The following is a 27,304-nucleotide window of genomic DNA, read 5'->3' as shown; positions in this document are numbered from 1 at the left end:
AGTATTCTTGCCTGAAAAATCCCACAGACAGAGGAGCCTGGCGGGCTCCATGGGGTCACAAAAGAGCTGGACACGACTGAGTGACTATACAACAACAGCTGGTGATTCTAAGGTACAGCTAAGTTTGAGAACTGCTTATCTATTAATAGAAGGTGCTGTGTCAAGAAGGAAAGTGGGGGCTATATGCCCAGAGTTGGAACTGGCGTGACTGCTTTCTGGCTGTGTAATCTTGGTCAAGTTACTGAACCTCTCTGAGAGCCTGTACCCTCATCTGCAAATTGAGGGTAGTGATAGCTACTACATAGGAGTGTGAAGATTAAATACGTGTAAAAAAGCCTGGCTAGACTAGGAGGTTGCCATAAACAATTGCTCGGTAATAATAATAGAGAACACATATTGGGGTTTTAATCACACGCCAAGCTCTGTGCTCAGCTCTTAAAAATGGCAATTAGTAGGAGATACTGGAAGGGACCAAATCAGTGCCATTTGGGAAGAAAAGCAAAATCAACACTGCCCGGGGTTTCCTAAAGAGAGCAAAGAATAATATTAATTACAAGGCTACCAGCAGTGATTTGCCTCCCACTTGCACAAGGCTTCATTCTGCACGGAGGATTTCCAGGCTCAGGCGCACTTTTAATTTTCTCAGCTTTAATCTTCTGTGGGGTTGGCAGAGTCACCTCCATTGTTTAAATGAGGAGACCAGGCTCAGAGAGGGAGAGGGGCTGACCTGAGCTCACACAGCGGCCATGTGGCCAAAGATGGAACGTGCACCTGGAGGGGGAAGCCGGGCAGCCGAGTCCATGCCGCGCCTTCCCTAGACCTCCGCTGAGGATGCGGGCGCGGGCCCAGTGATGCCGAGGCCTGGTCCCCGCGCTCTCCAGGGATGGTCAGGAGCCTGGAGGGCCCGGGAGGCGGCTGGAGGCCGGGGCTCGGAGGCGCGGCTCCGAGCTGGGGGCGGGGGCTAGACGCGAGAGAGGCCACTCACCCCTCCCCAAACACGCGGTGCCCTTTCTCCCGCTCTACTGCTGAGCCTGAGCTGGGCGCGGGGGAGGCGGGGGTTATCCCGGAGGGGATCCCGCCCCCCCCACCTCCAACGGCCAGGCGCCCCCACACCCACGTGAACGCGGGGCCGGCGCGGATCCCACCAGCTGCACAGCGCGTCGCGGCTCCGCGCCGGTACCTCGGCCTTTTTGGTTTTGGAGCAGGCGCCGCGCGGTCTCTGGCGGGTCCCCGCTGCCCCGGCCGGGCGCTTCGCTGGGCTCCGGCACCTGCATCCCCGCGCAGCGCGCAGGCGGACGCGCGGGCAGGCCGCCCCCGCCGCTCCTGGCGCTGGTGAGTGCGAGCCCCGCGGCTCCGCGAGGGCGGGGGCTCTGAGATTTTGGGCAGGCGGGATCCCGGGCCGGCTGGGCCTATCATGGGGTCAGGCGGGTGGGGCCCCTCTTTCGCCCACGTTCTCATCTCTTGGCTGCTTTTTGTCTCAGCTGCTCCCTGCCCCGTAGAGTCGTAGCCTCCGCTCATCTCCTGTAGCCCTGGTGAGTTTCCTGTCTCCTTGGTTACCCATCTCCGCTCTTGTCCATCCTGTCCCTCTTATCCGTGGCCTCTACCCGTGGGCAGGTTTCCATCTTTGCCTGATGCCTGGTCTCTTTCCAAGGCTTGGATCCCTTCCCTATCAGGAGGTTTATTCCTCCAATCCGGAGGGACCTGATTGTGACTGAGACGTTGGTCACCGCTGTGGGGGGACTGGGTCCGAAGTTCTATGAGGGGTGGTGGTGGTGATGGTGTGTGTGTGTGAGACTGAATTTTGAATAGGAGTGCCAACCCACAGAGATGTATGAGGCTGTATGTTTAAACGTGGGGAGGAATTTCGATGTCTGAAGTTTTGGGTCTTGTGTTCCAAGTTGTGTGTGTGTGTGTGTGTGTGTGTGTGTGTGTGTATTATGCACCTGCCTGTATAGAGCTTCATTTACAAGGGGAGTTGTGCAAGATCCTGAAGGTGTGTGTGTGTGTATATGCAGCTGTGTGTCTGAGGAGGACTGTGGGGTTTTGTGTCTGATGGTGTGCATGAATGTCAAGTGTGTGTATGTTTGTGTGTGTAGGAATTGTATGACATGCTGCATGAATAGAGCTCCTTTTCTTTTTTTTTTTTAAATTGAAGTAAAGCTGATGTACAATATTACATAAATTACAGATATACAATACAATAGGGGCTTCCCAGGTGGCGCAGTGGTAAAGAATCTGTCTGCCAAACTGGAGATGCGGGTTTGATCCCTGGGTCAGGAAGGTCCCCAGGAGAAGGAAATGAATCCACTCCAGTATTTTTGCCTGGAAAATCCCATGGACAGAGGAGCCTGGTGGGTTACAGTCCATGGGTCGCAAAGAGTTGGACACGACTTAGTGACTGAGCACCCATAAAAAATAATGATTCACAATTTTTAAAGATTTACTTCATTTATAGTTATTGTGAAGTGTTGGCTATATTCCCTATGTTGTACAATATATCCTTGTATCTTATTTTATACACAATAGTTTGTACATGGAACTTCCTACCCCTGAGTTGCCGCTCCCCCCTTCGCTCTCCCCACTGGTAACCACTAATTTGTCCTCTATACCTGTGAGTCTGTTTCTCTTTTGTTACGTTCTCTAGTTTGTTGTTGTCTAGATTCCACATATAAGTAATATGCAGTGTTTGTCTTTCTCTGTCTGACTTATTTCACTTAGTATAATGCCTGGAGTTGCATTTCTGAAGTTGTGTGTGTTGTATGTCGAACAGTTCTGTGTGTGTGAGACTGTGTGTCTTTGTGCAGTTGTGTATATGTCAGTTGTACACACGAGGTGTGTGAGGTTGTGTGTTCAAGTGTGTGTGTGTAATGTATGTGATTTCCTCCTCCTCCTCTCCCTTCACTCACTCCTCAGGCTAGCAGAGTATTGAGATAAAATGTGTGGAAAGCATCCTCGTTTGCCCACTGCAGTTTGCTTCAGCTTTAGAATGTAGAAGTTCCTTCTTCTCCTTGGTCCTGAGAGAAGGGTGGCTTTCATATCTCATCACATCTGCAAGTCTGGAGGTTGGGGGAAGCAGGTGGGGCACTTGTCTTTGAACTCCTGCAGATACTGGGGACACTGGGAGGGTCATTTCCTTATCAGGAACCTAAGAAGCAGGGCCAAGAGAAGGCCCAGGAGCAGGAGAGACTAGACAAGAGAGAACCGGCTGTGAGGGCAGAAGCCCCCAGGGGTCCAAGAGAGACTGAGAAGGGGCCAAGTGGAGGCCACATTCCTGGGAAAAACATTTCAAGTCAAACATTGCTTGGCAAGTAATGCAGTTAGGACTGAGCAAGACTGATGAGAAAACTCTCTTTCCTGTCAGTGTTTTTCTCTGTCTTCAGTCATATGTCTGTTGGACTGATGCTTTTTATTAACCATGGTTGTCATCTGTTTCATGCTCACTAGGTAATATTCTAAGTGTCACGTGAATCGAGTCATCAAATCGCATAGAAAGTGACCAGGTCCTGCAAGGTGGAGTTGGATTTGAAACAAAGAGCTCATGCATGCTCTTCCTCTAGGTCAGGGTTCTGCAAAAATTTTCAGTAAAGGACCAGCAGTAGTGTATGGATATCCATAAAATCTCTTTTGTCCCAACAACCCAACTCCACCATTGTAGCACAAAAGTAGCTGTAGAGAATAAAGAAATGAGCATGGCTATGTGCCAATAAAACTTTATTTACTAAAACAAGCAGCAGGCCAGAGTTGACCCTTGGACAATGGCTTGTCCATCCCTGCTGTTTCTCTTAAGGATGACATAGGAAATAGGCAAACTAACTCTGGATTTTTTGTGATGAGTTAACATCTCAGCTGAATAACTCCTTTCAACCCATGGGCAAGCTTCATAATACTTCTTGGTGACTGGGAACATGCATCTTAGAGGTGAGAGAGTAATCACACATTTGGTTTCCTATCGGATTTTTGACAGCCAGCTGAAAAGTACCATCGTGATTTCAGGATCCTTTGGAGCAAGATCCTAACTGGGATTTGACTTTGGAACTAGGATTTAGAGCTGAAGGAAGGAGAGCCTGGAAAGCTGAGGCGGATACCCTGTCCCTGGGATATGCGGGGTGCATAAGAGGACAAGAAAGGCAGTGAGCTCAGAAAAGTAGCTGCTCAGCTAGTGACAGCACCGCTCCCCCCGACCCCCAAAAAAGTTCAGGGAACTACCTATTGGCCTATCTCTGATAGTTTCCCACTTGATCTGCATGGATTCAGACACTGGGCTTGGGATTAGGGCTTGGGAAAAGGGTGGCAAGGAGAATAATTTGAAACCATGATCAGAGAGTAGCTGAGGAAGACCAGGTTCTACAGCCATCCAGGCAACCTGAATATGCACAGCTCAGCACAGGATACAATATTTACTGCCTTCCTTTGGTTTGGAGAGTTTTTTTTTTTTCCCTCTAGGAGTCAGATGAATCTAGTGTGTCTGTCAGGAAACTGACAGCATACTCGAAAAGGGGAGTTGAAAATTAAGGCCTATTTACAAGGTTAAACCAGTAAAGTTGGTACAACACTCAGAGAACAGCAAGAATAGGGAGTGTCAGGGAGGGAGCAGGAGGGAGACCTGGAGAGAGCTGTGGCTGTAACAAAGAATTGTCTTTATTATTTTTTTAATTGCAATATATATTGATACATAACATTGGATACATTTTAAGATGTACACCATGCTGTTTTGATATATTTATATGTTGTATAATATTGGTTTGGCCTGAAAAGTTCCTTTGGGTTTTCCCATATGACATTATGGAAAAATCTGAACGAACTTTTGGGCCAACACAGAAACATGATTGCCACTGTAGCAATAGCATTTTTATCATGCCAAGGGAGCCACAAACACTCAGTGGGAAAAGATGCTCTCTTTAACAGATGATGTTGGGAAAGCTGGTTAAACACGTGCAGAATAATAACATTTGACCCCCCATTTTATACTGGGCTTCCCTGGTGGCTCAGGGATAAATAATCTGCCTGCCAATGTGAGAGATGTAGGTTTGATGCCTGGATTGGGAAGATCACTTGGAAAAGGAAATGGCAACCCACTCCAGTATTCTTGACTGGGAAATCCTATGGACAGACGAGCCTGGCGGGCTACAGTCCATGGAGTCACAAAAGAGTTGGATGTGACTTAGCGACTAAACAACAATTTTATGCCACTTACAAAAATTAACTTGAAATGCGTTCAGTTCAGTTCGGTCACTCAGTCGTGTCCGACTCTTTGTGACCCATGGACTGCAGCACACCAGGCCTCCCTGTCCATCACTAACTCCCGGAGTTTACTCAAACTCATGTCCATTGAATCGGTGACGCCATCCAACCATCATCTCATCCTCTGTCGTCCGCTTTTCCTCCTGCCTTCAATCTTTCTCAGAATCAGGGTCTTTTCCAGTTAGTCAGTTCTTTGCATCTGGTGGCCAAAGGATTGGAGTTTCAGCTTCAGCATCGGTCCTTCCAGTGAACATTCAGGACTGATTTCCTTTGGGATGGACTGATTGGATCTCCTTGCAGTCCAAGGGACTCTCAAGGGTCTTCTCCAACACCACAGTTCAAAAGCATCAATTCTTCAGCGCTCAGCTTTCTTCACAGTCCAACCCTCAAATCCATACATGACTATTGGGAAAACCATAGCTTTGACTAGATGGACCTTTGTTGGCAAAGTAATGTCTCTGCTTTTTAATATGCTGTCTAGGTTGGTCATAGCTTTTCTTCCAAGGAGCAAGCATCTTTTAGTTTCATGGCTGCACTCACTATCTGCAGTGATTTTGGAGCCCAAAAAAATAAAGTCTGACACTGTTTCCAGTGTTTCCCCATCTATTTGCCATGAAGTGATGGGACCGGATGGATTGATTGGGTATAAGACTTAAATATATGACCTGAAACCATAAAACTTAGAAGAAAATGTTAGAAAGAAGTGCCTTTACACTGGTCCCATTAATGAGTTTTTTTTTTTTTTTTTGATATGACAGCAAAGCACAAACAACAAAGGCAAAAATCAACAAGTGGTACTACATCAAACTTAAAAGCTTCTGTATGGCAAAAACACAACACAACAAAACAAACAAACAAACAAAACCCAAAACCAAAACAACAGCAAAATGAAAAGGCAACCTACAGAAGGGGAGAAAAACTTTGCAGATCATGCATTGGATAGGGGTTATAATCCAAAATATATAAAGATCTCATACAACTCAGCAACAAAAATCAATCTGAAAAATGGGTAGAGGAACTAAATAATCATTTTCCAAAGAAGATGTGCAAATGTCCAACAGCTGCAGAGGATTGTCTGATGGGAGCTGTGGCCTTATGTAGAGGAATACGTGCCTGTGTGTGTGCTGTTGTGTCCAACTCTTTGCTACCCCATAGACTGTAGCACGCCAAGCTCCTCTGTTTAGGGGATTTTCCAGGCAAGAATACTGGAGTGGGTTGCCATTTCCTCTTTCCAGGGGATCTTCCTGACCCAAGGATCGAACCCTCTTGCGTCTCCTGCACTGGCAGGTGGGTTCTTCACTACTGCATCACCTGGGAAGCCAGTCCCTGCCAAACACGAGCCTGGCAGGGGGAGCTGGAAGAATGCTCCATCTCCATCTTTTCCCACTTTCCATTCTGCTGTTTTCCACTGGCCTGACTGAAATGGCAGGGCAGCCTGGGCAATGCTATCTCTAGTGGTTAGCCTTTTGCCTGGAAATAAATCTAGAGGGATAACAGAATTTCCAGTATGCCTACAGTAGGGACATTGCCACTTGCTGTGAGGTCATATAGGCAAATCTACTTATCTTTCCAGATTAGGAGGTGCCCAGGGCCCACAATACTTTTTAAGGACCCATGCAAACATTTATGCCTTTTTTTTCTTTGCTGAGCCTCATGGCATGTGGGATCTTAATTCCTTGACCAGGGATCAAACCCACGCTCCCCCAAAAGTAGAAGGGCAGAGTCTTAACCACTGAAATTCCTGTTTGTACTTCTTTTAAAATTACAATACAGAATACAACTTTGGGTTGAAAAAAATGTTTTAATACATAATATTAATATATTCATTTAAAAAACTGGAATAAAATGTGCACAGAACAACCATCCATTTAAAAATGGCATTCAAAAAAAAATGGCATTCAGTGGCATTTAGTTCATTTGCAACATTGTACAGCAATCACCTTTATCAAGCTCCAAAATATTATATTCACTTTTATACCAATGCAGTTGTAAAATATTTTTTTAGAAATTTATTTCTTTTTAATTAAAAGATAATTGCAATATTGTGTTGGTTTCTGCCATATATCAACATGAATCAGCCATAGGTATACATATGTGCCCTCCCTCTTGGACCTCCTTTCAACCTCCCACCCACCCCATCACACCCCTGTAGGTTAATTTTGATGTATGTTTCAATGGAGTAAGGGACCACAAAGACAAATGTTCCTCAGACTCATGAAAATCACAATTTCCAGACTGCGCTGTGCATATATGGTATTGGTAAAAGGATAGGCAAGTTTTAATTTCTATATGCATTTTATTTAATGTGTATTAAAATATAATCAGCATTTCAAGTAATAATCTAAATTTTCCAGTTTATATATATATTTTTAACTTTTTATTTTGTATTGGAATGTAGCCAATTAACAATGTTGTGATAGTTTCAGATGAACAGCAAAGGGACTCAGCCATACATGTATTCATTCTTCCCCAAATTCCCCTCGCATCCAGGCTACTTCATAACATTGAGCAGAGTTCCTTATGCTATACCGTAGGACCTTGTTGGCTATTCATTTTAAATATAGCAGTATGTACATGCCCATCCCAAACTCCCTAACTATCCCTTCCCCCCAGCTTTCCCCACCGGCATCTGTAAGTTTGTTCTCTAAGTCTGTGAGTCTCTTTCTGTTTTGTGAGTTCACTTGTAGATTCGTTTATTTAGATAAGTAAGTAAAATGACATGTGCTCAGTCGCTTCAGTCGTGTTTGACTCTTTGCGATCCTATGGCCCATAGCCCACCATGCTCCTCTGTCCATGGGATTCTTCAGGCAAGAATACTGGAGTGGGTTGCTGAGCCCTCCTCCAGGCAATCTTCCCAGCCCATGAATCAAACCCACGTCTCTGGCATTAGCAGATGGATTCTTTACCACTAGCGCCACCTGGGAAGTGACATGGATTTGGCTGAATGTAAAGTGAAGACACGGAAATCTGAAGTTTGGGAAACAGTATCTGGCATCCCAGGGTGACTCTGAACATCCCTTTTTTTTTTTTTTCAAAAGTGGATCCTGAAGAGGTGCTGGTGTCAAGAAAGATCACCATTTTCATCCCATGGGACTCTCCCTCTCCCTGTTGCTCACTTGGGCATTCATGCAGAGGAGCTCCATTTATTGGGCACCAGTAAATGCAGGCATCTGCTGATTCCATCATTGTGGAAAGCCCATTTGGTGGCACCTCTCGTGCTTCTCAGGTGACTCAGTGGTAAAGAGTCTGCCTGCAGTGCTGGAGATGCAGGAGACATGGGTTCAATCCCTGGGTCAGGAAGATCCCTGGAGCAGGAAATGGCAACCCACTCCAGTATTCTTGCCTGGAGGATCCCATGGACAGAGGAGCCTGGCAGGCTACAGTGCATGGGGTGGCAGAGTCGGACACGACTGAGCACAGCACAGCAACTAGGCCAAACATGAAATCGTATTAATTTGGGGTGCTAGCCCCAAAGTACCTTGTTTAAGGCTCTGTGTGAAACTGGTGCTTGGCAGAGGCTTGTTAGTCTGGTTTGTGAGATGGGGAAGCTCCCAATTACTTGTAAGGATCTCATAAGAGGGTAAAGAATCTGCCTGCAATTTAGGAAACCCAGGTTCAATGGGTTGGGAAGATGTTCCCTGGGTTAGGAAGATTGCCTGAAGGAGGAAATGACAACCCACTCCAGGATTATTGCCTGGAGAACTCCATGGACAGAGGAGCCTGGTGGGCTGTAGTCCATCTGGTCTTAAAGAGTTGGACAGGACTGAGCGACAAACACTTTCACTTTTCATGAACTAAGGAGGGGGGCCAGAGATACAGAATGGCAAAATCATCCCTGAAATTGTGATCTGCTTCTTTGTCTCTCCCACATGCCTGGGAATGGTTCTGGAGACCTTGATCCTTTTTCTGCCAGGACATCACCCTTGAACTCCAGGCGGTGTTCTCAGGCAGCCCAGCATGGGCACATCCCCACTGGACCGGCTCTTTCCCCGAGTTCCTCACCAGCTTCTGCCCTTTCCTTTCTACCCACATTCGCCTTCTGTCTCATCCCTCACCAGATCTGCTCCCTCTATTCCCTACAGATAGACGATGAGCAGCCATGGCAACAGCCTCTTTCTGCGGGAGAGTGGCCAGCGGCTGGGCCGGGTGGGCTGGCTACAGCGGCTGCAGGAGAGCCTGCAGCAGAGAGCACTGCGCCTGCGCCTGCGCCTGCAGACCATGACACGTGAGCACGTGCTGCGGTTCCTGCGCAGGAATGCCTTCATCCTGCTGACTGTCAGTGCCGTGGTCATTGGTGAGTCATCTGGGAGGGGCGGGCTCTGCCCTTGGAGGGTGAGGACTCGAGGGACACCCTCTGCACTCACGTTTCTTCCTTCCACTTACTTATTCTCACCTGCACTTGTGCCCAAATCCACCATTCCGCCTCCCCATGATATAGACAAATGGTACACACTCCTGCAAACACAGCTGTATGTGCAGCGTCTCATGGATATGCAAGTGTACGCACATGCATAAGTATACACTGTTCAAATGCACACTATCTGCATATGAACACACAGTGTACACTTTCTGCATGTGAACACAGACATGAACACATGTTTTATTCATGCACAAAATTTACAGGTGCAAACACGTAAACTCACACATTTGTACACCTATAGTAGAACTTACAAACATGTTCACACACACATATGCATTATTCTGCCCACACACTGGCTCACTGAAAAGGTCACTAAATACATGTATACCCTCATGCTTGAAAATAGTAACACACACATATAAGTCACACCTAGGTGCATATGTAGGAAAAACATGCACATCTCATGTATGTGGACCCTCACATACAGGCACAGATACGTGTGCACAAGTGAACATGTTGTTGTTTAGTAGCTAAGTCATGTCCAACTCTTGTACTGTAGCCTGCCAGGCTCCTCTGTCCATGGGATTTCCTAGGCAAGAACACTGGAGTGGGTTGCCATTTCCTTCTCCAGGGGATCTTCCCAACCCAGGGATGGAACCTGCATGTCCTGCATTGGCAGGTGGATTCTTTACCACTGAGCCACCAAGGAAGCCAACACATACAAGTAACACCTATATGCACACATAGGAAAGACATGTACATGTCATGTACATGGGCCCTCACATACAGGCACAGATACATGTGCACAAGTGAGCATACACTGTTACATATGTGTACATAGGTACACAGGAGTGTGTGTAGACATACACACACATGCCACAGCAGTAGCACATAAATTCATGCATTCCACAATGTACACACCGACACACACTCATCAAATGTTTCTCTTTTCTTTTACCTCCATCCACACACACACAGACTCTGTTTGGGATGGATGGCCCATCCTCGGGGCTCAGTGACCAAATTCAACTCTATGCACCCCTCATTCTGGCCCTAGGGGTCAGCCTGGCCTTTGCCCTGCGCCCATACCAGCTCAGCTACCGCCAGATCAAGTACTTCTCTTTCCCTGGAGAGCTCCTCATGAGGATGCTGCAGATGCTGGTGCTGCCTCTCATTGTCTCCAGCCTGGTCACAGGTGAGAGAACCCAGGCTGGGGCTGGCCTCCAAGACCCAGCCCAAAGTCCAGGCTCACACCCTGAGCCAAGGCTGTTCCAAGAATGGGACCACCTCCCCAACTCAGGACCTCAAACAGGGAGCATACAACTCGCTCTGAGTCCTTGACCAAAGCCCCAGTCCCAATCAGACCTGGGTTCTAGAACCCGTATGACCTAGATGACTTATCTCAGTGATGTTCCTGTACTTTTCCTTGGAGGTAAAATACCAGCCTGTTGGGGGCTTAGAGATGAAGGGAAGGCTGTTGTGGGGCCACCAGGAAAGGTACCTGGGATATGGTGTGGATGGTCATGGAGTAGGCTGTGGATGAAGGTGTTTGAGACAGAGGTTACAAAATGGTGGGTGGAGAAAGTGAAAGTGAAAGTCACTCAGTTGTGTCTGACTATTTGCGACCCCACGGACTATACAGTTCTTGGAATTCTCCAGGCCATAAAACTGGAGTGGGTAGTCTTTCCCTTCTCCAGGGGATCTTCCCAGCCCAGGGATCAAACCCAGGTCTCTTGCATTGTAGGTGGGTTCTTTACCAGCTGAGCCACAAGGGAAGCCCTGGTGGGTGGAGGGTAGGATGGAAGTATAGACAGCCTATGCAGGGCTTGGTAAACTGTTTCTATAAAGGGCCAGGTAGAACACATTTTCAGTTTCAAGGGCCATGTGGTCTCTGTTGCAACTCTTCACTTCTCTTGTTATGCAAAAGCAGCAGCAGATTAGTAAGTAAACAAATGGGCATTGTTGTGTTCCAATAAAACTTTATTTATAGAAATAGGCAGCAGGCCATATTTGGCCCATGAGTGGTCAGTTCCCAAGCACCAGCTTTGGTGGGGCGGTGGTTGATGATAAAGGCATAGAAGAATGATTTCTTGGGTTGGGTTTCCCTAGCTGCAGAGTCTGAGATGGGAATATTTGCACAAGTGATTTATTGAGGGATAAAATAGTTCTCAAGAGAAACCTATGAGGAAGTGAGATGAGCAGGATGGGATGGATAAAGAAGCTAAGCAGAAATGGCTTCAGCCTGATCCCATAGAGAGTTCTGGAGAATTTATAAAACTACAGAGTTGTCCTCCACAACTCTGCCTCCCTCTAAATCAAAGAAGCTGAGCCTTTGAAATCCTGTACCAATCAGTCATTTCTCCCAGCCTCCCCTGAGGCCTTTGTGGGTAAGTAGTTGGTGATGGACAGGGAGGCCTGGCGTGCTGCAATTCATGGGGTCGCAAAGAGTCGGACACGACTGAGCAACTGAACTGACTGAAGCTCCTGCTGTGCTGAGAGCAACGTTCAAGAGAAGGGGCCAGTATGAGTCGTTAGCAGCCAGCAGGCTCAGCTGTGGAAAGATTGGTGTATCAGCCTGGTAAAGGGTGTCTGGATAGGGTACCAAGCGTATATACTACATACAAATAGTGTATAGTGAGGTGGGTTGAAGGGAGGTGTGATTCTTGGGGTGGATAGTAGGATAAAGAGAGGAATGCGAATGAAGTTATGGTGCAAAATAGGGGTAATTAGAGGATGGAGTAGGGGTCGAAAATGTTGGCTTGGAGTAGAAGGAAGGTTAGTGAAGTGGTGCTTGGGATAAAGGATGGAGTGGAAGGTGTATTTGGAACACAGAATGGGAGTTGGAGGGTGGCCAGGTGGGTGGAAGGACGGGCTGGGTCACGGGAGGAGGGCTGGGTCATGGGAGGAGGGTTGGTTGTGGCAGTATGGGGACTGAGGAGCAAGTGGATGGGAGAGGGGGTTGTGGGGTGTGGATGGGGCTCCTCGGGGCTGCATCACCTGTCCTCCAGGTATGGCGTCCCTGGATAACAAGGCGACGGGGCGGATGGGGATGCGGGCAGCTGTGTACTACATGGTGACCACGGTCATCGCGGTCTTCATCGGCATCCTCATGGTCACCATCATCCACCCTGGGAAAGGCTCCAAGGAGGGGCTGCACCGAGAGGGTCGGATCGAGACCATCCCCACGGCAGATGCCTTCATGGACCTGGTCAGGTGACGTCCTTTCTAATGTTGATGGGAATTCCAGCCCTACGTGTAACAACCTTTACTCATGGGGAGACCTATAGGGAGACAGGCAGACCCAGTCAGGAAATATAGCACCCAAGTTGAGCCTAGTTTTAGAATAATAGTGTATGGTCATGTCCGACTCTTTTTGTGAGTTCCTGGACTGTATGTAGCCTGCCAAACTCTTCTGGCCATGGAATTTTTTAGGCAAGAATACTGGAATGGGTTGCTGTTTCCTCCTGAGGATCATGCTGACCTAGGGATCAAACCTACGTCTTTTATGTCTCCTGAGTTGGTAGGCAGATTCATCACCACTAGTGCCCACATGGGTTTTCTTGGCACCCAGTTTCTGTCTTGGGTGGTGGTGGTGGTTTAGTCGCTAAGTTGTGTCTGACTCTTTTGTGACCCCGTGGACTGTAGCTCACCAGGCTCCTCTGTCCATGGGATTTCCCAGGCAAGAACACTGGAGTGGGTTGCCATTTCCTTCTCCAGGGGATCTTCTTGACTCAGGGATGGAACCTGGGTCTCCTGCATTGCAGGCAGATTCTTTGCTGACTGAGCCACCAGGGAAGCCCACAGATCCCCTGAGATTGATTTTGCTTACTTCCAAAATGATATCTTTTGATCCTTAGGCTCAGAAGGCTATAGTTGCACCTTCTTGGTATGGGCTCAGGACAAATGGTGTTCGAATGCAGAGATGCATTGGAAGGTGAATAATTCTCTTGGAGTAGCAAGATTTTGCCTGCCAGCGTCAAGATTGGCCACAAGTCTCCCCCAGTGACTTAATTTGGGGAAAGCTAGTGTTGGAAGGGAGAAGGCAATGGCACCCCACTCCAGTACTCTTGCCTGGAAAATCCCATGGATGGAGGAACCTAGTAGGCTGCAGTCCATGGGGTCGCTAGAAGTTGGACACGACTGAGCGACTTCCCTTTCACTTTTCACTTTCATGCATTGGAGAGGGAAATGGCAACCCACTCCAGTGTTCTTTCCTGGAGAATCCCAGGGACGGGGGAGCCTGGTGGGCTGCCGTCTCTGGGGTCGCACAAAGTCAGACACGACTGAAGCGACTTAGCAGCAGCAGCAGTAGCAGCAGTGTTCGAAGAGTTCAGGAGCTTTCTGTGTTTTTTTTTTTTTTTTGAGACATCACTGTATAGGAAGTCCCTGAGATGGCATAGTGTCCTAACCTAGGGCTCAGACAGACCTGAATTTGAAGTCCATCTACCCCTCCCCCCAAGTTAGCAGCTGTGTGGCTTTGGGTAACTTACATAAGTTCTTTTTGCTTTGGTTTCTTTGTATGTAAAATGGGGAGAATCAGTAATACTTTTAGGGTTGCATGCATGCTTAGTCACTTGGTCATGTCTGACTCTTTTTGACCCCATGGACTGTAGCCTGACAAGCTCCTCTGTCCATGGGATTCTCCAGAGTTAGTGTGATGTTTAAATCAGATCCTAGAGGTAAGGCACTTAGCTCAGTGTTCAAATGCTGTCTGCTATTATTGTTGTTGCTGTTGTTATTATTATTGTTATGATCACTCTAGGTTCTCTTCCAAAGTCTAACCACATCCATTTATCTGATGTTTTTCTGCAGAAATATGTTTCCACCCAACCTTGTGGAGGCCTGCTTCAAACAGGTCAGGGGGAAAGACATTGTCTGATCAAGGAGGTTTTGGGGGTTTGGGGGAGCTTGCTGCTGAGTGAATGGTCCAGGAGGGAGGGATGGGAAGAAGGACGGGACAGAGCACTGTTCAGGGCTTTTGGAAGAGTCTGAAAGGAAGACTGTGCTTCCTATGGGGTGGTGATCAGGGAAGGTTAGAGACAAGGACTTAGGCCAACCCAAGGCTGCCTGGGGATGGTAATGGAGAAGGAACCAGGGCTTCTGATCATAAATTGTTGAGGAGACAGGCCCCCCAAATCTGTCTGAACATTGCTCATGCAAAATGTATACTCATTCTCCCATGCACTGGTTGTGCACTTCCTCATTTATTTATCGGTGCACTCAATCTACTATGCATTCATCTGTGGCCTGATATCTCCATATTTCAGTTTAAGACACAGTACAGCACGAGGTTGGTAACCAGGACCGTCGTGAGGACAGATAATGGATCTGAGCTGGGCACCTCTATGCCGCCTTTATCCTCACTGGAGAATGGAACCGGCCTCCTGGAAAACGTCACGCGAGCCTTGGGCACCCTGCAGGAGGTGCTGAGCTTTGAAGAGACCGTCCCTGTGCCTGGCTCGGCCAATGGTATCAATGCCCTGGGCCTTGTGGTCTTCTCAGTGGCCTTCGGGCTGGTCATTGGTGGCATGAAACACAAGGGCCGAGTCCTGCGGGACTTCTTCGACAGCCTCAATGAGGCTATTATGAGGCTGGTGGGCATCATTATCTGGTGAGTGCTGGGCTGTGACGGGGGCAGGGAGTGATGGTGATGGTACATGGGAAGGATGTCAGGATCGGGAAGTCAGGCTGTGGGTTAGCTACTGAAATGGTTGTGGGGAGCCTTTGGCCAAAGTCATCTATATATGTATTGGTTCATGCACTCACCCACTCATTCACTCATTCATTCAATCCTTTGTGCAATGGTTTATTCACTCATTCACTCCCCTATTCATCTATGTATTCACTCATCTATTCATTTGTACTCATGCTTCTGTGCATTGTTCATTCACTCCATCATTCATCTATTTCTCTGCTCATTCTTCTATGGATTAGCCATGTTATCCATTCACTCATTTATTTATTTATTGTCATTCTTCCATGCATTGGTTTATTCATTTTCTCATTTGTTCATTTGTCTGTGCATAAGTTAATTCACTCATTCATATATTCATTCACTCATCAATTCATTCACAAACTCATCCATGCATTAGTTAATCCATTGATTAATTGATTGATCGATTTTCTCACTAAGTCATTTATTCATTCAGACTCATTCTTTGACTGACTTGTTCATCTCTACATTTGTTATTCTATCATTCAATCAGATATCCCCTGCATTCATTCATCTGTTTGCTTAACCCACTCATTCATTCACACACCCATCATTCATGTTTCATTTGCTCATTTTCTTATTCATTTATCCACTTGCTAATTATTTATTAATTGACACATTCATTCATTCATTCATTCACTCTTTAAATCCAATCACTCTTTCAGCAGACATTTTCGCAGGCAGACTTTGTTTCGAACTCTGGAATACAGAGATAACTTGAATTCAGTCCTTGTCTTTAAAGAGCTCACAAAGTCTTAGAGGAGACAGATGCATATTAGATAAATATGATACAAGGTGGAAGGTTCTAGAGTCAAGAGACATTTAAAAAGTGTAGGGAATATGATTGACAGAGCAATGGATAAAGATGTGGTACTTATACACAATGGAATATTATGCAGCCATTAAAAAGAATGAAATAATGCCATTTGTAGCAACATGGGTGGATCTAGAGAATGTCACACCGAGTGAAGTAAGTCAGAGAAAGAGAAAAACATGATATCCCTTATATGTGGAATCTAAAAAGAAATGATGCAAATGATCTTACTTACGAAACAGAAAAAAACTCACAGACTTAGAAAACCAAATTATGGTTGTCAGGGGGATAGGATAGTAAGGGAGTTTGGGATGGACATGTACACTCTGCTCTATTTAAAGTGGATGACCAACAAGGACCTACTGTAGAGCACAGGGAACTCTGCTCAATGTTACGTGGCAGTCTGGATGGGAGGGGAGTTTGGGGGAGAATGGATACATGTATATGTATGGCTGAGTCCCTTCGCTGTTCACCTGAAACTACCACGAAATGGTTAATCGACTAGACCCAAGTACAAAATAAAAGGTTCAAAAGGAAAAAATAGTATAGGGAATACAGAAAAGCAAGCCGCCAGTGAGGTATATGCAGTGAACTCTGCCTGGGAAGGTGAGGAGAAAGTCATGGAGAAGTCCACCTCTTAGCTGGGTCTTGAAAGGTGAGTAGGAGTCCAACAGGACATGAAGAAGGAAGAGGTACTTCAAGCAGAGGGAACAGGACATGCAAAGCTTGAAAGAATCTGAGTTGTCTGAGGAATGGTGAGGAGTTCAAGAAGGCGGGAGCATACGTTGGGAATAGTGGTGGAAGATGTGAACAAGGCTATCTTCCCAAATTGGGGAAGACTTTGTACATCATCCCAAATCAGGTGAAAATGGCCGGGAGGGGCTAGAGGCTAAGTTGAGAGCCTGGGAAAGCAGCAGGGTGCAGAGTGCCTGTTTGTATCTTAAGCAAAGAGGCAAGGCCTGGGGATTGGGGTGGGGAGAGGGAGTGGGAGACAGTACTGAGTGCTCACAGCATCTACTATATCTTCACTATTCAGAACTTACAGGTAAAATATTTTAAAAAATTGATTTCAAGTGAAAATTAAAGGGCAAATGTTAAAACAAAATTTTCTGATTAAAAACAAAAGTCATGGATACAGAGTGGTCTCCCCAGTCAGGCTCAAGGTGGTCTCCGTCTTGTAATTCAGTTGTCATTCTTTGAAAAAAAATTATTTATTTTTGGCTGAGCTGGGCCTTTGTTGCTGTACACGGGCTTTCTCTAGTTGTGGCGAGTGGGGGCCACTCTGCAGTTGTGCACAGGCTTCTCACTGTGGCTTCTCTTGTTGCAGAACACAGGCTCTAGGGCACGTTGCACACCCTTTGGTAGTTGTGGCCCGTTGGGCTCAGTAATTGTAGCCTGTAGTCTCTAGAGTGCCAGCTCATAACTTGTGGCCCATGGGCTCAGTTGCCCCGCAGTATGTGGGATCCTCCTGAATCAGGGATTGAACTGATGTCCCTTGAATTGCAAGGCAGATTTTTAACCACTGGATCACCAGGGAAGCCCCAGTTGTCACCCTTTTTAAAGTGCTGTTACTTCAAGAGGTTACAACAAAAAAATAGACAAAACAAAACCCAAGAAGGAAAGCAAAACAGGATGAAAGTACAAGAGAAGGAAGCAAAATAACTTGCAACATGAAATATATTAAAGGGAATGCAGTACTGAACCAGAAGACCCATAGTATGTTTGTATGCATTGCACATAACCACTTTGTCATTAGGAACAAGTTTCAGAAGTGGAGGGGACAGGGACTGTGGGGCCAGTAAGGTCACTCCACTGTATTCACAATTGGGGCTCTGAAGTTGTGCAGGAGGGAAAAGTCCCCCTCTCCCCTTTCTTACCCACTTGGGTCCAGTTAACCCCATGAGGTCTGATGCCCTGGACCCTTCCAGCTGCTTTTCTAGGATCTCAACTTAGCTTGGAGGGGAAGCTTATCAAGGATAAGCAAGAAGATTGAAAAGAAGTATTGAGAACTCAACTGAATTGGGAACCATGAGTTTTATAGTGGTATTTGGCATGTTTGGGAAAATATCCATGTGTCACAATGGTAAAGAATCTGCCTGCCAATGCAGGAGATGCAGGGGTTGCAGGTTCAATCCCTGGGTCGGGAAGATCCCCTGGAGTAGGAAATGGCAACCCACTCCAGTATTCTTGCCTGGAAAATTTCATGGGCAGAGGAGCCTGGTGGGCTTCATTCCATGGGATCACAAAGAGTCAGACACGACTGAGCAAGCACGCACATACACTGTATGTGCCAGGTAGCTGAGTATGGAAGGAAAGAAATCATGTACAATTGATCCAGAGCTGAGGAATTTTGCAGAGGATGAGAAAGAAGGATGGAGGTGAGGAGTTTGGGAATATTCATAGACATAGAGTTGGGGACAATTCAGCAATCACCCACCAGGCCTATCCTTGAGCCCAGAAGTGTCTGGAGGTGTCTCCTTGTATTCTTATTTCCACCTTAGCTTGGGTCTCATCATTTCTGTCCTAAGCTGTTGCACCAACTTCCCAAGTGGTCCTCACCTCCTGTAGTACATCCTCCATGACAATGAACAAGAGTAGACTTCAATTTCTAAAGGGAGAGAAGTAACAGAGGAAGCCAGGTAATGGGTTAATTAGGGCACTTTTGGCAGAAACTCATAAAACTAAGCAATGAGCTGATTTGAGGGGAAAACAGGTGAGCCCTTGATGAACTTGCTTCTTCTGTTTCCTCTACTATCTTTTTCACTCACTGCTTCAGTCACACTGGTCTTCTCTTTGCTCCTCCTATACTCCTAGCTCACATTCACCTCTGGGTCTTTGCACTGTTCCTGAAGTGCTTTCCCCTCAGATATGCATGGTTGCTTTTCATCATTCAGGTCTCAGTGCAAATGTCATCTCTTCTGAGAAACCCTCCCTGACCACTCCTTCTTAGAGTCCCACTCAAAAGTGGGGATTTTGCAGTTATCACACACTGAAGTTTTTAATGACATATTTCTCTGTGTACTGCATATTTCACCCATTAGAATGTAAGTACCAAGAGGGCAGGGACCATGTGATTGGAACATAGTAGGTGCTCAATGGACATTTGTTGAGTAAATGAATAAATAGGTAATTTAATAAGACAAGTTGTTTATAATTAAATTTTATTGGCATATAGTTGATTTACAATGCTGTGTTAGTTTCAGATGTACAGCAGAGTCAGTTATATATAATATACACACACATATCTACTTTTTTAGATTCCATTCCTATGTAGGTCATCACAGAGTATTGAACAGAGTTCCCTGTGCTATACAATAGGTTCTTATTCAGTTCAGTCGCTCAGTCATGTCTGACTCTTATTAGTTATCCATTTTATATATAGTAGTGTGCATTTTTAATCCCACTCTTCCAATTTATTTCTCTTTGGTAACCATAAGTTTGTTTTTTACATCTGTGACACAATTTCTGTTTTGTAAATAGGTTCATTTGTACCATTTTTAAAGATTCCACATATAAGTGATATCATAGGATATTTGAGAGAGATTGTTTTGAGATGTCTGTGGGAAATCCAGGTGAAATAGCTCAGGGCTGGTGAATGAGTGAGGATATGCACTTTTAGGGAAGAGAATAGGGGCATACGAGGTACAAATATGGGAAATCAAGGAAGTTAGAGGGTCAGAGATAGGGAGTATCTGGGTTCGCCTCAGGATGAAGTCCTGAAGACGATTTTTGGGAGATCTTTGAAGGGGAGAATGGGTGAAGGAGTGCCCTTACATTGTAAGAGAGTATATCTTGGAGTTGTAGGACTGAGGCTGAGCTGTGGATAAGCAGGAAGGAAAGAGGGGATATGTTCATGGAACCTTGCCCCATAGGTTATTGTGTGGGGGAGGTTGGAGGGGAGTCAGGTGCTGTATGGTGGGTGTTGCCTGGCTCCAGGGTCTATATGGGCAAAGGCTTGGGGCTGCTAGTGCCAGGGGAGGTCATGAGGAAGGCCTGACGGGTGTCTGGCTTGGCCCAGGTATGCACCCGTGGGTATCCTGTTCCTGATTGCTGGCAAGATCTTAGAGATGGAAGACATGGCTGTCCTGGGGGGTCAGCTGGGCATGTACACCCTGACCGTCATCGTGGGTTTGTTCGTTCATGCCGGTGGCATCCTGCCTCTCATCTATTTCCTCATCACCCACCGGAATCCTTTCCCCTTCATTGGAGGAATACTGCAGGCTCTCATCACAGCCATGGGCACGTCTTCCAGGTATGACCTTGACCCCCACTGCTGGTACCTTTCCTAGATCCACTCTTTGTGTTTCCCAGGATCTCCTGGGAGTCCTGCCCTCTCTACCAATTCAGAACCTCATCTGGGCTATTGAGTAGTGTCAGTGGCTCTTTGAAGGTGGATCAAGATCTCCTGGAGGAGGAAATGGCAATCCACTCCAGTACTCTTGCCTGAACAGTCCCTTGGACAGAGGAGCCTGGCAGGCTACAGTCCATAGGGTCACAAAGAGTCAGACATGACTGAAGTGACTTAGCACCCAACACCTGGGCACTGATCTTTGTCATGCGCTGGCTGTTGTGACTCTTTCCCCCTCTTTTTCTGTTTCTCTATTTAATATGGACAAAGAGCCAGGTACCAACTTTGAGGTTAGGACAAAGGTTCCAACATGTCTCCTGATCTCAGTCATTTTCTAGCTTGTATGGTCTCATCTTTCCTTGAGGTGGCCTCTGGGAGATCTCTTGGCTTCTTTTATTTTGTGGTTTCAGGGGGTTCATAAGAAGCTCCCCTTTCTCCCATCAACCAAATTCAAAACAATCTGAGATGTATCACTAGAGCCAACCAGATGGAAGAAGAATGTAATTTTTATTGCTTATACACTGAAGAATGTGCCTCTTGATCTGTGGTCAAGTAGGATTGGCTCGCTTGTACCCCCAGAATTAAACTCACCAGGTTGCCACAGGCATGGACACCTAAACATCCTCTCTGTGGGTCCAGGCTTCTCTTTGCATGATATAAAGTGGACCAGACAGAGCACATGTTTTATGGATCAGCTGATTCCAAGTGGGGAGAAAGACTGAGAAGGCTAGTATAGCTGAGGTCAATCCCCAGGTAAACATGGGAAGTAGGGGATAGGAGTCTTCTGTAATACCCTTCTCTTAGCCCTGAGAGGTGGGAACTTAGAAGGCCTTTCCTCTTCTTTCTGGGAGTGTTTAGTTAGAGTGAACTAGTGGCATGAACCAGTGACCTGAACTAGTGTGTAGTAAGTAGCCTTAAGCTATTGACTTTAGGTGGGTCAAGAGGCCTGAGCCTGGGGGACGTCACTGCTGTGTGCTCCCTGTGTCATGTAGAGTCCCTCTCCCCATGCTCAGTTATCAGCCCCTGAAATGTTGTACATCTGCCATCTTCCCCTTACTCTAGTTCCCAGCCTGCCTCCCAATGTTCTCAAGGGGACCCCTCCTTGGGCCCATGGCTACCCCCTATCCTTGGCCCTTGGTGCTCTCTTCCCCAGCTCTGCGACACTACCCATCACCTTCCGCTGTCTGGAGGAGGGCCTTGGTGTGGACCGCCGCATCACCAGGTTCGTACTGCCCGTGGGGGCCACTGTCAACATGGACGGCACCGCCCTCTATGAGGCCCTGGCCGCCATCTTTATCGCCCAAGTCAACAACTACGAGCTCAACCTGGGCCAGATCACAACTATCAGGTGAGTTGGCCTTGGCTGGAACCTACCAACAGGTGAGACCTGAGCGGGGATGGTATTGGAGGGAAGGGAGCATTTGGATATTGGTTGGGGGGGGGTGTATTGAGGGGTGCAGGAAAAAATAAGACATGGTTCCTGAACTTAGGGAAGATCTAGTCTAAGGAAGAGACACTGATGATAGTAATGCTGATGACAGTAATGATGATGATGATGTAGATTTTGTTGGTGACAGTGGAGATGATGTGGATGGTATTGATTGTGGTGACGGTGGTGGTAATGGTTTTGGTGATGAGGATGATGGCCAACATTTATGAAACTCTTGCTATGTATCATCTCAGTCACTCAGTCATGTGTGACTCTTTGTGAGCCCATGGACTGTAGCCTGCCAGGCTCCTCTGTCTACGGGATTCTCCAGGCAAGAATATTGGAGTGGGTTGCCATGCCCTCCAGGTGATCTTCCCAGGGATCGAGTCCATATCTCTTATATCTACTGCATTGGCAGGTGGGTTCTTACCACTAGCGCCACCTGGGAAACCCAGCAGCTTCCCACTAGATGTCTTATTAACACCTGACGGTGTATACATATTGATGCTGCTCTCTCAATTCGTTAGCCTACTCTTGATTCAGTCTGACCCTCTACTTGGTGGTGGACCACCATCTTTTTCATTTTCCAGGTGTTGTACATTTTAGTTTTCCTAAGCCATATACATGTAAGTGTATATGTTTTTTCACTCACTCAGTGCCATAGACAGTTTCTTCTTTTGATTTTAAACTTAGCCCACCTTCCAGAGTGTCCTTCCTCGCATCAGGACCTCTCTATACTGACCCACCCACTTCTAGCACATGTGTGTATGGAGGACTCAAGCTTCTGCTTCATGGCTGCTGCCCAGGTTGATTCTTCTGCCCTCTTCCAGCCCCCAGAGGCAGCTGGTTAAATCCCTGCTTTTACACCTAGGAAGACTAAAGGAGCAAAGAAAGAAACATTGAGGAAACTGTAAAGGGCGTCAGGATCACCTCTCTCATTGCTTTCTTTGGGTGAGGCACTGGGTGGCATGGGTTTGTTGTTGTTGTTTAGTCGCTCAGGTGTTTGACTCTTTGTGATACCCCCAGCCTGTAGCCCACAGGGCTCCTCTGTCCGTAGGATTCTCCAGGCAAGAATACCAGAGTGGGTTGCCACTTCCTCCTCCAGGGTGTCTTCCCGACCCAGGGATCAAACCCACGAATCCTGCATTGCAGGTGAATTCTTTACCACTGAGCCACGAGGGAAGCTGGGTGGCATGGATATGACATCCCTAGACACTCATGCCATGCTGACTGCTTGCTTTCCTTTGCATCTGTGGACAAAAAAGTGTCTCTGGTCTTTTCAGTAAACAAAGGTTGTCACCCTGCCATCAGCTATTGGCTGCTGCAGCTGCCCCCAAAGGTGCCCCTTGGGGGCAATTCAGGATGGAGCAAAGCAGGCTACTGGCCCTGTAGAGTTCACATCTAGAAATGATATCAACGGGCCAGACTCTTGTATTATCCCATACATAGAAAAGCACTCAAATTACTGACTTGAGATGTCTGGTGTTTTTAATTCAAATCTTAATTGGAGGATGATTTTAAAAATTAATTTTTAATTTTTATTTGAAGGATAATTGCTTTACAGTGTTGTGTTGGTTTCTGCTGTACAACAGTGTGAATCAACTATAAGTAAACACACATCCCCTCCATTGTGAGCCTCCCTCCCATTCTCCCTCCCCCATCCCACCCCTCTGTGTCACCGCAGAGCACTGAGCTGAGCTCCCTGTGGTACACAGTAGCTTCCTACTAGCCATCTATTTTACGCAGGGTAGTATCTATATGTCAGGGCTACTCTCTTGTTTTTTTAATTTTTATTTTTGTGTTTAGCAGTAATCTTTTAGATGTTTCCTGACAAGTGTTTTTCTTTTCTCTTTTTTTTTTCAACAAAAACTCCTTCGTCCTTAACGTCTCCAGAACCTTTCCTCAGAGCTATCAGAGTGGCTGTCACTCTGGCTCAGTAAGGTCCCGGAATAAAACATAACTCTCAGCTTTAAGGGGTGTACCTCGTGGCTCCGTGGTAAAGAATCTGCCTGCCAATGCAGGAGATGGGGGTTTGATTCCTGGGTCTGGAAGATCCCCTGGAGAAGGAAATGGTAACTCACTCCAGTATTCTTGCCTGGGAAATACCATGGAGAGAGGAGCCTGGTGGGCAGCAGTCCATGGGGTTGCAAAGAGTCAGACACGACTGAGCAACTAAACAACAACAACTCAGCTTAAAAAAACAAAACAAAACAAAACAAAACACCTGCTCTCGCATCTGCAATATGAACTGTTTAAATGTCCATCATTGGATGAAACTCCAGCCAGATCCCAATAAAAGACGAGGGGATATCTCTGCATTGCTTTTGATAAAAGTCGCTTTGAATTTGCTCTATATTTTGGGGATCTGACCCCTTCCTTTCTTTTGTGTCTCTCCTAACACTCCCTCATTTCTCCCTTCCCCCTGCCTGCGTCCCTCTGTCCTTTCTCCCTGTGCAGTATCACAGCTACAGCAGCCAGCGTCGGGGCTGCCGGCATCCCCCAGGCAGGTCTGGTCACCATGGTGATTGTGCTCACCTCGGTCGGCTTGCCCACTGAAGACATCACGCTCATCATCGCTGTGGACTGGTTCCTGTGAGTGTTCTTCAGACTCTTCTACTCTCTCTCCTTGAATCCCCTGCTTTCCCTGTAGGACTCCCAATGAATGGGCTCTCATTGCAGCAAGGACAGAGCTCTAGAATTTTAGAATGAAAAGAGGGCCTTGGAGAACATCCCAAGCAGTATGGACCTCAAATTCCATAATCTTTAGAAATAGGAAAGTAAGCCATGAAGGGCTTTACCCATCTTCCAGAAAAGCCCTTGGTACATGCCTTATGTAGAAATCACACAAAAAGGTGATCCATGGGGCAGAGCTGACTTGCAAATTTTTTTAAAAAATTCTCAACTTTTATTTTAAAAATTTTATTTATTTATTTGACTGTGCCAAGTCTTAGCTGGGGCATGCAGGTCTTCTATCTTTGTTGCAGTATTCAAACTCTTAGTTTTGGCATGTGGGATCTAGTTCCTTGACCAGGGATTGAACCTGGACCCCCTGCTTTGGGAGTGAAGAGTCTTAGCCACTGGACCACCAGAGAAGTCCCTCAACTTTTGTGTGTGTGTGTGTGTCTCTTCAGTTGTGTCCGACTCTTTGTGACCCCATGGACGGTAGCCCGCCAGGCTCCTCTGTCCATGGCATTCTTCAGGCAAGAATACTGGAGTGGTTTGCCATGCCCTCCTCCAGGAGTTCTTCCTGATCTAGGGATTGAACCCCCATTTCTTATGTCTCGTACATTGGCAGGAAGATTCTTTACCACTAGTGCCCCCAGGGGAGCCCCCCTCAACTTTTATTTTTTAATTAATTATTTTTGACTGTGCTGCAGAGCTTATTGGATGAATCCCTAGTTCCTTGACTAGGGATTGAACCCAAGCCCTGGCAGTGAAATCTGCATTCTAACAACTGGAATGCCAGGAAATTTTCTCAACTTTTAATAATAGGAGGTTTACATATAAAAATCTGGACTTTCTTCTCCACCTTGGAGCTCTTGCCTGGATCTCACTCCCTTTTAGATGGTTTCCAGCAGGGTCTTATTTACTCACAGTGGTTACCTTCCTCATTCTGCATGCTGTTCAGCTCATAATCCTTAATTTTCTTTTTAAAAATGAATTATTATTTATTTTATTATTATTATTATTATGTTTTTACTTTACAATATTGTATTGGTTTTGCCAAACATCAACATGCATCCGCCATGGGTGTACACATGTTCCCAATAAATTGGAGTATAGTTGCTTTACACTGTTTCTGCAGTACAGCAACATGAATCAGCTACAGGTATATATATATATCCTTTCCCTCTTGAGCCTCCCTTCTTCCCCCTCCCTCCTATCCCTCTAGGTTATTACAGAGCACTGAGCTCACTGAGCTGAGCTCCCTAGCAGGTTCCCAGTTCAGTTCAGTTCAGTCGCTTAGTCATGTCCAGCTCTTTGCAACCCCATGGACTGTAGCATGCCAGGCCTCCCTGTCCATCACCAACTCCTGGAGTTTACTCAAACTCATGTCCATTGAGTCGGTGATGCCATCCAACCATTTCATCCTCTGTCGTCCCCTTCTCTTCTCAGCTTCAATCTTTCCCAGCATCAGGGTCTTTTCAAATGAGTCAGTTCTTCACATCAGGTGGCCAAAGTATTGGAGTTTCAGCTTCAACATCAGTCCTTCCAATGAACTCTCAGGACTGATCTCCTTTAGGATGGACTGATTGGATCGCCTTGCAGTCCAAGGGACTCTCAAGAGTCTTCTCCAACACCACAGTTCAAAAGCATCGTTTTTTTGGCACTCAGCTTTCTTTATAGTCCAACTCTCACATCCATACGTGACTATTGGAGAAACCATAGCTTTGACTAGATGGGCCTTTGTTGGCAAAGTGGTGTCTCTGCTTTTGGTTCCCACTAGCTATCTGTTTTACACAAGGTCTTGCATATATGTCAGTGCTACTCTCTTAACTCGTCCCACCCTCTCTTTCCCCTGCTGCGCCCACATGTCCATTCTCTGCATCTGTGTCTCTATTCCTGCCCTGCAAATAAGTTCATCAGTATCATGTTTCTAGATTCCATATATATGTCCATACCCCTAATTTGCTATATCAGACATTTACATTTAAAAAAAGCATTGCACTGCTGAGAACAAATATGAGCACATCAGAGCTTGGTCCAGCCTGTGTTGGACTGGAGTGTGAGCCCTGACTCCAGGGCACAAGGAGCCCCCAGCTGCTGCACCTTCTTTGTGGAGTGCCTCAAGCCTTGATTAATGGCAGCTTCTCTCTCCCCTCCCCTCTGCAGTGACCGACTTCGCACAATGACCAATGTGCTGGGGGACTCTATCGGAGCGGCCGTCATTGAACATCTGTCTCAGCGGGAGCTGGAGCTGCAAGAAGCTGAACTCACCCTCCCCAGCCTGGGGAAGCCCTACAAGTCACTCATGGCACAGGAGAAAGGGGCGTCCAGGGGACGGGGAGGAAACGAGAGTGCTATGTGAGAGCCCCCTGCTCTGCCACCCAGAGAGGAGGGAAGGGGGTTGGGGAGGGGGTTCCTGGTGAAGAACCACTACCTGAGTGACTGTGCACTGAACACATATGTTCTTTCCAGCGCGTCTGGGGGGAAACTGAGATAAAGGAGCAGGAATGAAAGATGTCTAAGGTGTCTGTTTCTCTCTGGGAATATACTGAAATATTTGTGGGGGAGGCCATGAGCAGGCAGAGGAGGAGATATTTACCCTGGGATTAGGGGTAAGAGAAGCTTCAGGTTCAACAAGATGAGGGGTCAGCTTGTGTTCCTCATTTTTTCAAAGAGTGATGCAACTCAAGAAGGTAAACTACTGTTCCTCAGTGTTGTTCTTCAGTACTCTG

At 46.6% G+C, this 27,304-nt stretch overlaps 1 protein-coding gene across 2 annotated transcripts; it reads left to right on the top strand.

Annotated features, from left to right (window-relative positions):
- Window positions 1-1,188: 1,188 nt before the first annotated feature.
- On the top strand, window positions 1,189-27,089 carry SLC1A6 (solute carrier family 1 member 6). 2 transcript variants are annotated; one of them, XM_027548030.1, is made up of 10 exons: window positions 1,189-1,332; window positions 9,324-9,535; window positions 10,659-10,796; window positions 12,610-12,814; window positions 14,414-14,456; window positions 14,869-15,212; window positions 20,147-20,380; window positions 21,630-21,824; window positions 24,363-24,497; window positions 26,739-27,089. In XM_027548030.1, the coding sequence occupies exons 2-10, from the start codon at window positions 9,331-9,333 to the stop codon at window positions 26,932-26,934; spliced, it is 1,695 nt and encodes a 564-aa protein (XP_027403831.1). In that variant the 5' UTR covers window positions 1,189-1,332; window positions 9,324-9,330; the 3' UTR covers window positions 26,935-27,089. The 2 variants fall into 2 exon arrangements, with proteins under 2 accessions (XP_027403831.1, XP_027403832.1); XM_027548031.1 differs by lacking the exon at window positions 1,189-1,332 and adding an exon at window positions 1,410-1,532 and having other exon boundaries at window positions 26,739-27,087.
- Window positions 27,090-27,304: the final 215 nt, after the last annotated feature.

Source organism: Bos indicus x Bos taurus, chromosome 7 (genome assembly GCF_003369695.1).
Source record: "Bos indicus x Bos taurus breed Angus x Brahman F1 hybrid chromosome 7, Bos_hybrid_MaternalHap_v2.0, whole genome shotgun sequence".
In the NCBI taxonomy this organism is placed as follows: domain Eukaryota; kingdom Metazoa; phylum Chordata; class Mammalia; order Artiodactyla; family Bovidae; genus Bos; species Bos indicus x Bos taurus.
The sequence above is the reverse complement of the archived record's forward strand: the minus strand, read 5'-3'. Positions and strand labels throughout refer to the sequence as shown.

Coding starts and splice junctions, on each gene's coding strand:
- SLC1A6 (XM_027548030.1), top strand. CDS start 9,331: ATGAGCAGCCATGGCAACAGCCTCTTTCTGCGGGAGAGTGGCCAGCGG. Junction 12,815..14,413: donor GCCTTCATGGACCTGGTCAG/GTGACGTCCTTT, acceptor GTTTTTCTGCAG/AAATATGTTTCCACCCAACC. Junction 14,457..14,868: donor TGGAGGCCTGCTTCAAACAG/GTCAGGGGGAAA, acceptor TCCATATTTCAG/TTTAAGACACAGTACAGCAC.